The sequence below is a fragment of the Triticum aestivum genome, chromosome 1A (assembly GCF_018294505.1).
Source record: "Triticum aestivum cultivar Chinese Spring chromosome 1A, IWGSC CS RefSeq v2.1, whole genome shotgun sequence".
Lineage (NCBI taxonomy): Eukaryota > Viridiplantae > Streptophyta > Magnoliopsida > Poales > Poaceae > Triticum > Triticum aestivum.
In genome coordinates, this window is record NC_057794.1 from 59,712,220 (window position 1) to 59,729,677 (window position 17,458).

Sequence of the window (17,458 nt, forward strand, 5' to 3'; positions counted from 1 at the left end):
TACATGTAATTGATGTGTACCTTACTAGTACTCGTAGTAGCTCCTGGGTATTTGATACGGTGCGGTTGCTCACATTTGTAACTCAAAACAGGAGCTGTGGAATAAGCGGAGACTGGCGAAGGACGAGGTGACGATGCGCGTCGGGAATGGTTCCAATGTTAATGTGATCGCCGTCGGTACGCTACCTCTACATTTACCTACATGATTAGTTTTAAACCTCAATAATTGTTACTAGCCTAACCCGCACGGCGGCACGCCGCGCTTGGTCATTACTTGCGAATGTATGTAGTCCATTGCATAATCGTCTATTTTCTAATTGAAGCAAGTCAAAACGGTATATAGAAACATTCAAGACACAAAAGATGCAAATTTATTAAAATCTTGCAAATGGATGGGTACAAAGAGAGCAATTAAAAGTGGCAGACTCATGAAACAAACTAATTATTCAAACTATATACAATCCATTCTACGTAGTGGACTATATATAGAGACACAAACACAACGCATAAGTAAGTTAAAAGCAATCTCCGATGGATTACATCGTAAGTTAAAAGCAATCTCCGATGGATTACATCATCCTCGAATATCCTCCTGCAGGATTGGTGTCCGTGATAAAGTGGTACAGATATTTTGCAAATGCTTGTACATGTCCAACAGGAGGATGCGCGCCTGTGTACGTGATGACAGGATCATCGCTGTCTGGGCGCTGAGGGTACTACTTGTTTGTCTTAAAAGTGGCAATATATCAAACAAGTTGTTGCATATTTTTGCTAGGATTATTGTTTGTCTTGTAAGCTCGTTTTGCTGTGTAGCTACTTGCTGACGGGCCATATTGAACTGCCATTGCTTTGTCTGTGCTCTGTAAAAAGTTTTTTCCTTTGTAACTTCAAGAGCATAGTAATTATGATCATTGACGGAAATATTATAATCTGCACAGATACATTCTAAAGCCATTTCGGCCGCTTTTTCTTTTACTCCATCTTCTGTATTTGCTGGTTCTCCTTCGTATGTTATGGAGGATTCTCTGAAACTATCCTTTTGAAAATCTTCTAAAGCCATTTCAGCTGCTCTTTCTTTTGCTTCTTGTTAATCTTCTGCTTAGTCCACAGCTTACCACTTTTATTCCTAATCCACTGACTTGGAAAATCAAGGTATGTTAAAGACCTAGCAGACACATGCTTTTGGTGGCAGCAAACCATTCAGTAAGCATAGTTTTAGCAGCCGAAGGATCATCCAAAACATTTCCTAGGTTATCAGTCTAGGCAAATATGACCCTGTTCATATTAGGTATATGCACAACCAATCTCTTGACGGAAGGTTGACGACCATGAATATTATACGCAAACAGTCTCCAAAAAGCCTCACAAGCAGAAAGATACCTAGCCATATGTTCAACAATTATAACAACACTACAACAAGTCACATAAATTTAACTAAATCTATCTGCGAACGTACATTTGATGTACTCGTCAATCTCGTTTCTGCCAGTAGGAGAAGGCACAGTAAAAACACCACTAGGTTTATCTTGAGCGTAGAAACGCATATGAACCACATCATGACCCTTTGTAAGATATTTAAACAGGTATTTCAATAAATTTGTCCTGTTACACCACTCCACATTTATGTGGGCGTCAAACCTCTTCAACAATTTCATGTTGTATGAAACAACCCATTGATTTCCCAAATAAAGTAAGTCTTTCTGTCTGAGCACATAAAGCCCGTTATCAGAACGACGGTAAACCGGATAGCCAACACGATCAACCATTGTATCATCACTAAATGGCTTTGGAAAGCACTTGGAACAACAATCATTCTTCATGCAAGCACACTTATTATTGTACACCCATTGCATCAGATATGCCCCGATAAACTTCAGAATGAAGTTTATCTTGTTTATGGAAATGGTACTCCAATCGACCAGCCTCTACACAAGAAAATGCATTAACGGCAATCTGCTAGCTCAAACAACTGCAACTTGTATAAGGATTAATTTCACCTTCACGATAGTGAGCATAGTATTTGCAGTACTCCAACATAGTAATCTGACCACGGGTGACATCCCCATCCTCCAAATCACGGTCAACATTGTCGCTATCCAAGTGTCCACAACTAACACAGCTGCATTGGGAAACAATCAAATGTTCATTACCATCAACATATCTAATACCACGATGATAACTCTTATCACCATATGGAAATAGTATAGGATATTGCAAAGCCATAAGATTGCAATTCAGTGAAGATACATGCTTCAATGAACCAGAACGTGTTTCCACAACCACATCAAAATTTCTACATTCAGGCGTCAAGTCACCAACAATGAGCGCGGCAACCTCAGAAGCAGTAGGACCAGAAAAACGCGTACCATGAGCACCACTGTCATCACCAAAAAACGAATGGACACCTTAGAAACACCAGGGGTGCAGACTCTATTGAGCAATTCTGAACGTGTCCACCAAACGGTGATGTGTATTCAGCATATTTATCAGGGCGGCGACAATTTCAGGATAAAAAAAAGCCCCACATTTCCGGCAGCACAAATCCGGTCCACCATAATACGAACGCCCCCTAAAAGTAGCTGCAAAACAGAACACCGATTCGGCAACACAAATGGAAAGCAGCACGGACACATAAACCATAAATTATATATACTCACCCTTAAGCAGTTGGATGTAATCTTTAGAAAACGGAGGTTGCATCCCACGTACTGGAAATAGAAAGAAAAAAACATAAGACAACATGCATCAGCGTCCGGAGAAGAATAAGAACAACGACCAAAAAACACCTCTTTTCCGGTCCGACCAGTACGATCGCACCAAAGTCCGCTTACGGCAAGCACACACAACACGAGAGTGCTCTGTAACAGGAGTAGGCATCACTCAAATGAAAAACAAGTACACAAATTAGAACCAATCCTAAAAGAACACCACAAAACCAAGAGAAGCACATGCATATTTAGAAAATTGGACTTACCAAGAGAAGTAGGCCGACCAAAGGTACCGGCGGCACATAAGGGCACCACTCTTGGACGGCAACGGTAAGTCGTAGCACCAACCAAAGAGCCATAAAGATGAACACCAGCAGGAAAACCAGAAACACAAATACTCGATCCGTCAACCACTTCAACAGGCGAAGTGTCTGCAAGAAACCATTAGATGGACCACATTAGAATCCTACCAATAAGCACAACACCAAACGGCTAGATGGAACAACACCACAGGCATCAAATAAGTAAACTAAGCAAGAAAGGAAGAAATAAAAAACAACCAGGTCGCACGCTGGCAGGCCAAACAGCCGGGACAGACCCAGCGACCGCTGAAGAAGAGCCCGCACTAACGGCAGACAACAATCAAACCAACAAGAAGAAACATAGCAAAGCAGCCAGAGGCACATACAGGCACTCCCATGCACGCAGCAAGAATCGAGAGCACTCACCAATGGTACAATCCACAGGCCGCTTCCCTAATGAAATCTCCCGACGGCGACTATCGACGTCCACATTAACATCTCGCCACGAATCTAATTGGTGCACACCTACAACATGAAGTAACCAATCAAGAAGATGGCAACCTAGACTTAGTAGCACAAAATATGTACAGAGGAAACTGCAATGACAAAAAGGCAAAAAAGCTCACCAGTCCGGGAAGAACGAAATGGCCGGCGAGCCCCGGACCGGACACGGCATTCCGAATCAGCCAGCTGGCCATGCACACCAGCATTTGCCGGCAATGGAAAATCCAGCGAAGAAAGACGGCCAGCAGCACGACGGACACGGGCAATAACAACGGCTCGAATACCAGGAGAGCGGCCCCGACGGCGGCGGCTGGACCGAGCAGCAGCGGAAGCAACCATCACTGGAGAAACCGCACAGCTGATTAGAGAAGGAAAAGCGCAGGCAAGAGCACACGGAATGAGCGAGGGAGGCAGGGAAAGACTAGTATTTATAGGGAGCACCAGAAGGGAAGAAACCAAATTGAAAACATCCAGGCAAACCGGCGAGAAAGGCCAAGAAAAACCTATCAAAGCCGGCAACCGGTGTTGACAGGAATCGAGAAAATGCAAGCGGCAACCGACAACAGATAATCATACGTGGCAGGGAAACAAAAAGGGCAAACAGCGGCGCATGCAGAACTGTCCAAAACAGAACGTGACCAAATTGATCTCCACAAAGGCGGGACATGCACGCAATCAGAAACTGGAAGGGGCCACAGCATGCAACCAATCCACAACGACGGCGCATTATTTTACGATTTCCTACGGCAATCGCTCCGCGCACCCGGCCGCGCACACCGCTGCATCCCCCACTATTACACGCGTCGGGCATCCATTGGTCGAATTTTTATGATAGGAAAAAGTCAAAAAAATGTGGTAAACTAAACCTGGCCAGGTTTAGTATATTTATTGTTATTTAGTGCCAGCTTTGAGCATGAACATTGTATCTGGATCTCATTTAATACGAGATGGCTACTCATTTAAATCCGAGAATAATGGTTGTTCTATTTATATGAGAGATATGTTTTATGGTCATGCTCCGCTGGTCAATGGTTTATTCTTAATGAATCTTGAACGTGATGTTACACATATTCATAGTGTGAATACCAAAAGATGTAAGATTGATAATAATAGTCCCACATATCTGTGGCACTGCCGCCTTGGTCACATCGGTGTCAAACGCATGAAGAAGCTCCATACAGATGGACTTTTGGAGTCTCTTGATTTCGAATCATTTGACACGTGCGAACCATGCCTCATGGGTAAAATGACCAAGACTCCATTCTCCGTAACAATGGAGCGAGCAACCAACTTATTGGAAATTATACATACTGATGTGTGCGATCCAATGAGCGTTGAGGCTCGCGGTGGCTATCGTTATGTTCTCACTCTCACTGATGACTTAAGTAGATATGGGTATGTCTATTTGATGAAACACAAGTTTGAGACATTTGAAAAGTTCAAGGAATTTCAGAATGAGGTAGAGAATCAACGTGACCGAAAGATAAAATTACTATGATCAGATTGTGGGGGGAGAATATTTAAGTCACGAATTTGGTACGCACTTAAGGAAATGTGGAATCGTTTCACAACTCACGCCGCCTAGAACGCCTCACCGTAACGGTGTGTCCGAACATCGTAATTGCACTCTATTGGATATGGTGCGATCTATGATGTCACTCACTGATTTACCGCTATCATTTTGGGGATACGCTCTAGAGACAGCTACATTCACTTTAAATAGGGCACTGTCTAAATCCATTGAGACAACACCGTATGAATTATGGTTTGGGAAGAAACCTAAGCTGTCGTTTCTAAAAGTTTGGGGATGCGATGCTTATGTCAAGACTTCAACCTAAAAAGCTCGAACCCAAGTCGGAAAAATGCGTCTTCATAGGACACCCTAAGGAAACCATTGGGTATACCTTCTACCTCAGATCCGAAGGCAAGATCTTTGTTGCCAAGAACGGGTCCTTTCTGGAGAAAGAGTTTCTCTCGAGAGAAGTAAGTGGGAGGAAAGTAGAACTCGATGAAGTACCGCCTCTTGAACCAGAAAGTAGCGCAGCTCAGGAAGATGTTCCTGTGGTGCCTGCACCGACTAGAGAGGAAGTTAATGATGATGATCAAGGTACTTCAGATCAAGTTGCTACTAGACTTTGAAGGTCCACAAGGACACGTTCCACACCAGAATGGTATGGCAACCCTGTCCTGGAAATCATGTTGTTGGACAACGGTGAACCTTCGAACTATGAAGAAGCAATGGCGGGCCCAGATTCCAACAAATGGCTTGAAGCCATGAAATCTGAGATAGGATCCATGTATGAAAACAAAGTATGGACTTTGACAGACTTGCTCGATGATCGGCGAGCGATAGAGAATAAATGGATCTTTAAGAAGAAGACGGACGTGGATGGTAATGTTACCATCTATAAGGCTCGACTTGTCACTAAGGGTTATCGACAAGTTCAAGGGGTTGACTACGATGAGACCTTCTCACCCGTAGCGAAGCTGAAGTCCGTCCGAATCATGTTAGCAATTGCCGCATACTATGATTATGAGATATGGAAAATGGACGTCAAAACGGCATTCCTTAACGGCTTTCTTAAGGAAGAATTGTATATGATGCAGCCGGAAGGTTTTGTCGATTCTAAGAATGCTAACAAGGTATGCAAGCTCCAGCGCTCCATCTATGGGCTGGTGCAAGCATCTCGGAGTTGGAACATTCGCTTTGATGAAATGATCAAAGCGTTTGGGTTTATGCAGACTTATGGAGAAGCCTGCGTTTACAAGAAAGTGAGTGGGAGCTCTGTAGCATTTCTCATATTATATGTGGATGACATACTTTTGATGGGAAATGATATAGAACTTTTGGACAGTATTAAGGCCTACTTGAATAAGTGTTTTTCAATGAAAGACCTTGGAGAAGCTGCTTACATATTAGGCATCAAGATCTATAGAGATAGATCGAGACACCTCATAGGTCTTTCACAAAGCACATACCTTGATAAGATATTGAAGAAGTTCAATATGGATTAGTCCAAGAAGGGGTTCTTGCCTGTGTTGCAAGGTGTGAAATTGAGCTCAGCTCAATGTCCGACCACAACAGAAGATAGAGAAAAGATGAGTGTTGTCCCCTATGCCTCAGCCATAGGGTCTATCATGTATGCCATGCTGTGTACCAGACCTGATGTAAACCTTGCCGTGAGTTTGGTAGGAAGGTACCAAAGTAATCCCGGCATGGAACACTAGACAACGGTCAAGAATATCCTGAAGTACCTGAAAAGGACTAAGGAAATGTTTCTTGTTTATGGAAGTGACAAAGAGCTCGTCGTAAAGGGTTACGTCGATGCTAGCTTCGACACAGATCTGGATGACTCTAAGTCACAAACCGAATACGTGTATATTTTGAATGGTGGGGTAGTAAGCTGGTGTAGTTGCAAGCAAAGCGTCGTGGCGGGATCTACATGTGAAGCGGAGTACATGGCAGCCTCGGAGGCAGCGCATGAAGCAATCTGGATGAAGGAGTTCATCACCGACCTAGGAGTCATACCCAATGCGTTGGGGCCGGTCACTCTCTTCTGTGACAACACTGGAGCTATTGCCCTTGCCAAGGAGCCCAGGTTTCACAAGAAGACCAGGCACATCAAACGTCGCTTCAACTCCATTCGTGAAAATGTTCAAGATGGAGACATAGATATTTTCAAAGTACATATGGATCTGAATGTCGTAGATCCGTTGACTAAACCTCTTCCGCGAGCAAAACATGATCAACACCAGAACTCTATGGGTGTTCGATTCATCACAATGTAACTAGATTATTGACTCTACTGCAAGTGGGAGACTGTTGGAAATATGACCTAGAGCCAATAATAAAATGGTTATTATTATATTTCCTTGTTCATGGTAATTGTCTATTGTTCATGCTATAATTGGGTTATCCGGAAATCGTAATACATGTGTGAATACATAGACCACAACATGTCCCTAGTGAGCCTCTAGTTAACTAGCTCGTTGATCAATAGATAGTCACGGTTTCCTGACTATGGACATTGGATGTCATTGATAACGGGATCACATCATTAGGAGAATGATGTGATGGACAAGACCCAATCCTAAGCATAGCACAAGATCGTGTAGTTCGTTTGCTAGAGCTTTTCCAATGTCAAGTATCATTTCCTTAGACCATGAGATCATGTAACTCCCGGATGCCGTAGGAGTGCTTTGGGTGTACCAAATGTCACAACATAATTGGGTGACTATAAAGGTATACTACAGGTATCCCCAAAAGTATCTGTTGGGTTGACACGGATCAAGACTGGGATTTGTCACTCCGTATGACGGAGAGGTATCTCTGGGCCCACTCGCTAATGCATCATCACAATGAGCTCAATGTGGCCAAGTGTTTGGTCACGGGATCATGCATTGCGGTACGAGTAAAGTGACTTGCCGGTAACGAGATTGAACGAGGTATTGGGATACCGACGATCGAATCTCGGGCAAGTAACGTACCGATTGACAAAGGGAATTGAATACGGGATTGATTGAATCCTTGACATCGTGGTTCATCCGATGAGATCATCGTGGAACATGCGGGAGCCAACGTGGGTATCCAGATCCCGCTGTTGGTTATTGACCGGAGAGTCGTCTCGGTCATGTCTGCATGTCTCCCGAACCCGTAGGGTCTACACACTTAAGGTTCGGTGACGCTAGGGTTGTAGAGATATTAGTATGCAGTAACCCGAAATTTGTTCGGAGTCCCGAATGAGATCTCGTACGTCACGAGGAGTTCTGGAATGGTCCGGAGGTGAAGATTTATATATAGGAAGTTCAGTTTCGGCCATCGGGAAAGTTTTGGGGGCAATCGGTATTGTACCGGGACCACCAGAAGGGTCCCGGGGGTCCACCGGGTGGGGCCACCTATCCCGGAGGGCCCCATGGGCTGAAGTGGGAGGGGAACCAGCCCCTGGTGGGCTGGTGCGCCCCCCATGGGCCTCCCCCTGCGCCTAGGGTTGGAAACCCTAGGGGTAGGGACGCCCCACCTGACTTGGGGGGCAAGTTCCCCCCCTTGGCCGCCGCCCCCCCTTGGAGATTGGATCTCCTAGGGCCAGCGCCCCCCTAGGGGTCCTATATATAGTGGGGGGGAGGGAGGGCAGCCGCACCCGAGCCCTTGGCGCCTCCCTCTCCCCTCGTAACACCTCTCTCTCTCATTGGAGCTTGGCGAAGCCCTGCCGAGATCACCGCTGCTTCCACCGCCACGCCATCGTGTTGCTGGATCTCCATCAACCTCTCCTTCCCCTTGCTGGATCAAGAAGTAGGAGACGTCTTCCCAACCGTATGTGTGTTGAATGCGGAGGTGCCGTCCGTCCGGCACTTGGTCATCGGTGATTTGGATCACGGCGAGTACAACCCCATCAACCCTGTTCTCTTGAACGCTTCCGCTCGTGATCTACAAGGGTTTGTAGATGCACTCCCCTTTCCCTCGTTGCTAGATGACTCCATAGATTGATCTTGGTGATGCATAGAAAATTTTAAAATTCTGCTACGTTCCCCAACACCAACCGGGACCAATAGGCATCCACGCGTCAGCATTTCAGGGGCTGGGGTTTTTGTTTTTTTTGAAAGGGGGGGGGTTGGGGGTTTTGGGGGTTTAATTTAGGTGTTTCATATATTGTGTTAGCTAGCTAATTAATAGAAGAAGTGTCCGCTCTTATGTCCGTGCTTGGACGACGCTATATATACGTGTATATAGAGAGGACTAGACACGCTAGCTAGTAAGCAAATAAAGGAAACAGAAGATCGTCATGAACATATGTATACAGAGAGAAGTGATATCGACCACCTCTCCTTCTCCGAGAGATTGGTCGAACAACAAGTTCTCGTATATCTATCCGACACTACCGGCTACATATATACAATAATTATCTCTTACAATATAATCTCCTAATTATATATGAACACAAGATCCACATAGTATTCTTCGTCTTCAGCGATCACGTGGTCAAGGAAGAATGCCGCCAATTCCTCTTGAATTGCTCACATACAAACTGGTGCTAGGAGTTCATCCCGCATCCGAAACATCTAATTTGAACAAGGGGGTCAATACATATATATATATATATATATATATATGAATAAATGAAACTCAACACAAATGATGGTAATAAAATAAAATTGTGAATATTATTGCTTACGCACTTCATAGTGTTCGTCAGAGTACTCTCATTCACAGGTCGTGTGGCGGATGGACTCGCAAACGTAGTATCCACAGTAATTATTCCCGGGGTTCCTGCCACAACCACTTTACAAGAAATAGAGGTCAATCAAACTGATAAGAAAGCATGCTATAAATTGTATTGATGAAACTAGCGCTTGAATCACTAGGAGATGCGTGGAACATGTTACTATAGTACTTACTTTCGGGTGTCTAAATTGTAGCTTCTTCGGCAGTCCCGGAGCTTTTTTGGTGAATTTTCTCCAAACCCTGTCAGGCAAACAAAACAATTACTTGATATATCAGGAAATGAACAAAGTTGCTGATATGGTGGATAATGATCGATTTAACTTACTTCTCGAGCATTTGAGTCATGTCCGCATAGTCCTGGGGATCTTTTCGTCTCGAGTCTAAGACGGTTACTAGTCCCTGCTCAAGCTTAATCTCTAGGAGAATATAGTGGAAGCTGCGCATGCATGCATAACTCATCAATTACATTACTATAACCTGGACTAATAAGGGAAACCGAATATGCACAAGACAGTAACACTCACTTGAAGTTGTAAGGAAAGAGTATTATATCTTTGTTTTCATTTATTACCAACGATCATAGCAAGTTGGCCTCTGTATCTTCGGCACGATATTTAACCTCAGTTGCATCTATGAGATTTGTGTTAATGAACCCAATATCACCGATTTGTCTTTTCTTCAATTCGGCGATCTTCAATCTGCATAATATAGTGAGGGTAATTATAAATACATGCAATGAAAGTGCTGACCTATATAGAGAGACTTAATGACAGAAGTAGTACTATTTACAGACAGTAGCAAGTGACTGTTGCTTTATCGAGGGCCTTTTGATTGAAAAACTGGAAGAACTCCTCAAATGGAACATTCAACAGTTCAATTCCAACGAGGTCATGCTCCTCTCTAACTCTCAGCGTCAAAGTATTCCTCCCCCAGACTCTCTGCAGGTTTTCATGTACCAATCATGGAATCTTCGCATCATCGTTGTTAGAGATCTTTCATCTTTGATGAGAGGCTTCCCGTACTCGTATTTGTGTTCCTCAACCTCCAAGAACTCATAATGTACATTGTCGGGCAGGAAATATCCAAGATTGCTATAACCGGGCACCATCCTCGGATCATTAGTAGGCACCTTGAGCGGGGGGCACCATTGGTTCGCTTGTTCGCCGAGCTGGGGAATTTTTTTCCCAGCTCGTCATTCTTTTAACCTTTGATCACTGACAGTACTTCCCGACCGCTCCGCTTCGACAAATGACTTTGCAATAATGCGGTCATAGTTGCCTTTCGGCGGAGACTTTGCTGGTTTTTTCAGGGCAGCCAGAGTGCGCTTCGCTTTCACCGGATCTACCTTCTCCTCTGGAGGTGGATTTTTCTTTGCTTTCACCCCTTCAAAGAAGTTCCTCACTTTGCTCGCGCGATCTTGGCGTTCTCCTCCGGGGTCCTCTCGTATGGTAACTTCTCTGGAGTATTCAGAGAAGGAGGCGTCCCGTCTCTAGTTGTACTGCTAGACACCGGCAGAGCAGACGGAGCGGCTGCGGCTGTCTTCTTTCCTTGCTTACGAGGCAGAGGAGAAGGACTACGACGCGCCGGAGCAGCCGGAGCGGCGGCGGGTCTCTTCCGCCCTTGCTTACGAGGCGGAGAAGGAGGATGCTGGCTGCTCGGGCGCGCTGGCGCAGGCGGAGAAGGAGGCGGAGTGCCGCCATGCGCCGGAGAAGGAGGCTGAGTGCCCTGATCACTCGGCGGAGGAGGAGGCGGAGTGCCCTGACTCGCCGGAGGAGGAGGAGGAGGCGGAGGCGTCCAGTTCAGAAGCTTGATGAGCTCCTTCCGCCATAGGCATGGAGTCAATAGACAAGAACCCAGCCGAGTCTCCCCTTCACCGGTAGGGTAGTCAAGCTGGAGGTCCCCAAACCCCTCCGTTATTTCGTCCACCGTCACCCTGGCATATCCTTCTGGAATCGGACTACAGTGAAAAGTTGCGCCGGGTTCAGTAGGTCGAACAGAGCCGACAGCCGCCTTGACTTTGAAGTTCTGCCATTGCGTCATAAGGTGGCAATGTTAAGACTCCGTGATAGCATCCATGGGGTAGCACTACAAGAAAAATACACTTCCGTGATGATACGTGTTTGTCACAGTAGGTCATGTTTTTTGTCATGCATGTACATCCATGACAAATTTATGACAGAATCAAGATAGTCATACTTGTGCTGTCGTAGAAGTGTTCCATGACATTACCAAAATTATCATCATGGAAGTGTCCACTTTCATGATGATAAATCGCGCGTCACAGAAGTGCTTTCATCAAGGGTGACCGACACGTGACATCCACCATAACGGAACGCCGTTAAGCTATCAGGTCGGGTTTTGGATCCGATAACCCGTTAACAGCCCCAACCAATGAGAAATTTCCACGTGTAAAATTCTTATTGGCCGGACAAAACACGTGTCAGCTCGTCAGTGGGTCAGATAGGCGCCTATGATACGTTGGCACGTGGCACGGCCCAACAGAGGCCCATTCCTGTGAAAAGGCCGGCCCGTTTGACTTGGTCAAAAGCTAGCGGGCCGGCCCATGGAAAGCCTATTAACGGCCTGTTCGAATATAGCCCATTTACAGCCCGCTAACCCAAGGCCTGTTACGCCCTATCCGAATTAGGCCCAGTAGCGTCATCTGGGCCATCCAATATGATTCCAGCCCGTTTTCACTTTTGGCCCATGTATGGCCCATGACGTCTTTCGGCCCATATGAGGCCCTATGTAACTCTTGGCCTACTAACGGCCCGTGGTGAAACTGGCCCGTAATGAACAGTGTATCACTTTACACCCATTAACGGCCCGTGGTGAAACTGGCCCGTAATGAACAGTGTATCACTTTATACCCATTAACGGCCCGTTATACCGTTGGGCCGTTTCCAGCCCATGTTATCTTTCGGCCTTCTCAGAGCCCATTTATTCTTGGGCTCATCTCCAGCATTCGTTTACTTATGGCCCGTTACTGTCATTTTCTGCTTGTGGGCCAAATTCAGCTCGTGGTTACAGTCGGCCCGTTTGTGGTCCATTAATACGTTGGGCCGATTTCATAGCATCATCAAATACGACCTATTAACGATGGCCCGTTATGGTCGGCCCATGAACGGATGATTCCAACTCTAGCCCGTTTACGACCATAATGCGGTCTGTTTGGCCCATGTTTGGCCAATCGATTATACGGCCCGTATAAGGCCCATTGATAATACGGCCCGCAGAAGGCCCATTGTTTCTATGGCCCGTAGAAGGCCCATTGTTTCTACGGCCCGTAAAAGGCCCACTGTTTCTACGGCCAGTAGGAGGCCCGGTGTCACTACAGTAAATATTAGCCCATGGTTATTGTGGCCTAGTTTAAAAAAATAGGTTATTGCAGCCACTAGCTAACCCCAGAAAAAGAACTGCAATGACTACAAGCAAACAAATAAACAAGACAACAAGGAAATAAATACGCAAGCAACTAACGCTAGGCTATCACGACTATTACACATATTACATCCACTGGGCATCAAAGTTCGCCACCAGTGCAAATATAGGGAACAAAGCAGCATATCATATACACTGGTTGTCAAAGTTGGCGACCAGCGCAAATAAACGCCGCAGCAAAACAAATCCATAACTGAAACCACTTCAGAAGATCTCAAGAAACAATATCCTGGGTACCCATAATGCTGGCAAGATGCTTAGCAAGCTTATTAACTTTCTCTTGTTTGGCGCTTAAATCCTCCAGCGCTTGCTGTTCACTACTAGGAAAAGGCCTACTAGTGGCGCACCAGTTTTTCCTACTAATGGTGCACTACTGGTGCGCCACTAGTACCACGCCACTAGTATTTTTTACTAATGACGCACTAGTGGTGCGCCATTAGTATCTGGTATACTAATGGCGCACCACTGGTGCGCCATTAGTATAGGCCACGGTGCGCCATTAGTATAGGCCACTGGTGCGCCATTAGTATAGACCACAGTGCGCCATTAGTATAGACCACGGTGCGCCATTAGTATTTTTGAATTTTGAAGCCGGGAAAATAGTAGTGGTGCAGCGTCTAACCCCCACCATGTGCCATTGCTATTTTTGAATTTTGATCTGGATCGCGATTTTTTTCCCATTTTTTGCTCTTTTTTTGCACGATACTATTTCAAATTTTGTTCCCGTTTTTGGATCTTGTACGTTCTTTTGCCGTGTTCTTTTGCCGGAGAGGAGTTCGCCGGAGAGGAGGAGGAGGAGGTGACCGGAGAGGCGCTCGCCTACATCACCGGAGAGGAGGAGGAGGTCGCCGGAGAGGAGTTCACCGGAGCATCGGAGAGAAGGAGGGAGAAACCATGAGGGGATGGGAGGAGAGGAGGGAGGAGGAGGAGCTCACCGGAGATGAGGGAGGAGGAGGAGCTTCTACCCACTTAGTAACGTAATCAACAGCAACTAAAATATGTGTATATCCATTAGAGGCAGGAAAAGGTCCCATATAATCAAAACCCCAAACATCAAATGGTTCAATAACAAGTGAGTAATTCATAGGCATTTCTTGACGTCTACTAATATTACCAATTCTTTGACATTCATCACAAGACAAGACAAACTTACAGGCATCCTTGAAGAGAGTAGGCCAATAAAAACCGGATTGCAATACCTTCTGTGCAGTTCTATCTCTAGCATGGTGTCCTCCATAAGCCTCGGAGTGACACTTGCGTAGGATCTGTTCCTGTTCATGCTCAGGTACACAACGTCTAATAACACCATCTACTCCTTCTTTATAAAGATGTGGGTCATCCCAAAAGTTATGTCTCAAATCATAGAAGAACTTTTTCTTTTGCTGGTATGTGAAACTAGGTGGTATAAATTTAGCAACAATGTAATTAGCATAATCAGCATACCATGGAGTAGTACGAGAAGCATTTATGACATTTAATTATTCATCTGGAAAGCTATCATCAATAGGTAGTGGGTCATTCAGAACATTCTCTAGCCTAGACAAGTTGTCTGCAACGGGGTTCTCAACTCCCTTTCTATCAATAATATGCAAATCAAATTCTTGTAGCAAGAGAACCCATCTAATAAGTCTAGGTTTAGCATCTTTCTTTTCCATGAGATATTTAATAGCAGCATGATCAGTATGAATAGTGACTTTAGAATCAACAGTATAAGGTCTGAACTTATCACAAGCAAATACAACTACTAAGAATTCCTTTTCAGTAGTAGCATAATTTCTCTGAGCATTGTCTAGAGTTTTACTAGCATATTGAATAACATTTAATTTCTTATCAACTCTTTTCCCTAGAACAACACCTACAACATAATCACTAGCATCACACATAATTTCAAAGGGTAAATTCCAATCAGGTGGCCGAACAATAGGTGCAGAGATTAATGCTTTCTTAAGTATTTCAAATGCTTCTACACAATAATTATCAAAAACAAATGGTATATCTTTTTGTAATAAATTAGTCAGAGGCCGAGAAATTTTTGAGAAGTCCTTAATGAACCTCCTATAAAAACCATCTTGACCATTAGTATTTTACTAATGGTGCACCGTGGATGTGGTGCGCCATTAGTATTTGCACACTAATGGCGCACCAACACATGGTGCGCCATTAGTATTTAGTAATGGTGCACCACATGTACAGTGCGCCATTAGTGTCCATATTGGCTATAGCTGTTTTTGTAGTAGTGGTTGCACCAGAAAATATGCATCTGAATTCCGCAGGGACTTTCTCAGTCCTTCAGCTTCCTGTCGCAGCACATCTGATCGATGTCTTTCAACTTGAAGTTGAGATTCAAGAAGATGAACTGATTCAAGCAGCGAGTTCGAAGAGCTTGTGCCAGCAGTAGTGGCCAGTAACTTGAACACTACATCAAGACATGACTTTTGGGTTCCCTCACTGTCATCAAGATAGTTTTTATCAGCTTTCTTGGAGACCAACAGGGATGTCTCACTATCTTGAACCTTATCTGCATTACTTCCTTTACCATTGGATAACGCGGTACTGTTCTCCAATATTTTGTCCGCAATCTAAAAGAGAAACAAGCAGACACATCACATTTTTACCATGTTGTATATGAAACTCATTTTGGTAAATGAGTTCAGTAGTAAAGTGGACAGGATAACAACATGAAACAAACATATATCTATGTACCATGGTCACTTTATGGTCTATATCATTCTAGTTTTTGTTGCCAAATCAAGATAGAGACACAGTTCAAATAACATTTGGTCAAGACAAAGCAGAATAGACAGAATATAAGTGTGGGTAACTATAGAGCAATAACAACACTTGTAATGTGCATGACATGAGAATATAACTGTTTATTCAATTGAAACTGAAATCAACATAGAGCAGGTTACAATAGCAAACCAGTTAAAGAAACAAGTTTAAAACATACCTGTTGCGCCATTGGAGTTTCAATTCCATCCTTCAAATTTGAAAATAGTTGGTATGAGTAAATACAGTCATGCCAGAGCAAAGGAGTATGAACCATAGCTACAGAACCTGACCTGAGAACAAATCTTCTTCTCCTTTAAGCGTTGAGTTGGGATTCGGAGTGGTGGTCCTCGTGCTTTGGGCCCTGCAGTTTCCTTACTAACTGCTCGTGTTTGGGTGCTCTATGGTGGAGACGGTGCTGTGTCAACTGGAAGTGGGTTACTATCTGCCGGGGTTGGGGTTAGTAGGGGTGTAGCTGGTTCTCTGTCCAACTGGGTAGGGGTACAATATGTGAGAGTTTGGGTTATGTGCGGTGGATCTGGTCCTTGGGCAAGTACAACCATGGTTCTATCTGCATCAACTGGTAGCACTATCTTTTCTGAAGACTGTGTTGTTACTCCCTTAGATACTTCCATCACGCTCTCCAATTCAAATGGCTGATAAACAAGAAAAGTAATTGAAAGTATAGACATTGGATGATAGACAGGTGCAATGGATAGTGGGGAATAAAAGAGGGCATGAAATAGTTCATATTTATGTTGTCTAACCAAACAGGATAGCATGACATAATTTCACATATATGATGGCTAACTAAACAGGATAGCATGCAAAAATTTCATATTATGATGGCTAACTAAAAAAGATGGAAAGACATAGTTCAAAATATGAGACTATGTAAATAGGATGACATGACATAACTATATAATGTGTTTATTAAATACGTTGGCATGCCATAATTCACATACATTCACGAATAGAATGCCATAATTCAAAATATGATGACTGTAAACACTAAACAGGATGAGATGATATAACTATATGATGTCTTTATTAAATTGGTTGCCATGCCGTAATTCAGATAGATGATGTGTATGTACTATGTAAACATGATGGCATGATATAATTCAAATGTATGATTTATATAGTAAGCAAGTAAGCATATGGCAATCCATATATGATGTAAAAACTAAGCAATGCAAGACAACATGCATGACACGGGTAATATAACCCTGCCAAGTTTGAGCATAGACCTCAGGGGGAAAATAGGACTGGTCATCAGTCTCTGAATCCTCCTCTGAGGAGCTCTTTGTAACCAGCAAGATGTCTGCTTCAGCAGGTAGCATTGTCTGCTCTGAATACCTTGTTTTCACTCCAGATACTTCCATCACTGCTTCAAATGGCTGATGCACAGGAAGAGTAGTTGAATATACAAACGTTGTCGACAAATGGAACACGTAATACAAAAAAATGATAGCATGATATAATTCACATACATGATGATTGGCTAAATAGCAT

At 44.1% G+C, this 17,458-nt stretch overlaps 1 protein-coding gene across 2 annotated transcripts; it reads right to left on the bottom strand.

Annotated features, from left to right (window-relative positions):
• Positions 1-1,480: 1,480 nt before the first annotated feature.
• LOC123092640 (uncharacterized) lies at positions 1,481-3,894 on the bottom strand. Of its 2 annotated transcripts, XR_006444791.1 has the most exons (6): positions 3,636-3,894; positions 3,436-3,534; positions 2,974-3,138; positions 2,786-2,857; positions 2,366-2,707; positions 1,481-2,118 (listed from the first exon to the last, which is right to left on the bottom strand). XR_006444791.1 is itself a non-coding variant. In XM_044514519.1 (5 exons), exons 1-5 carry the CDS (start codon positions 3,850-3,852, stop codon positions 2,643-2,645), a joined length of 618 nt encoding a protein of 205 aa, XP_044370454.1. In that variant the 5' UTR covers positions 3,853-3,894; the 3' UTR covers positions 2,146-2,642. The 2 variants fall into 2 exon arrangements, 1 of the variants encoding a protein (XP_044370454.1); XM_044514519.1 differs by lacking the exon at positions 1,481-2,118 and having other exon boundaries at positions 2,146-2,707.
• Positions 3,895-17,458: the final 13,564 nt, after the last annotated feature.

Bases quoted from the DNA above. Each gene is read 5' to 3' on its own strand.
- LOC123092640 (XM_044514519.1), bottom strand. From the start codon at position 3,852: ATGGTTGCTTCCGCTGCTGCTCGGTCCAGCCGCCGCCGTCGGGGCCGC. The intron at 3,535-3,635 runs GTGAGCTTTTTT...TTCATGTTGTAG, and splicing joins ATTTCGTTCTTCCCGGACTG to GTGTGCACCAATTAGATTCG. The intron at 2,708-2,785 runs GTGTTTTTTGGT...TTCTATTTCCAG, and splicing joins CTGGTCGGACCGGAAAAGAG to TACGTGGGATGCAACCTCCG.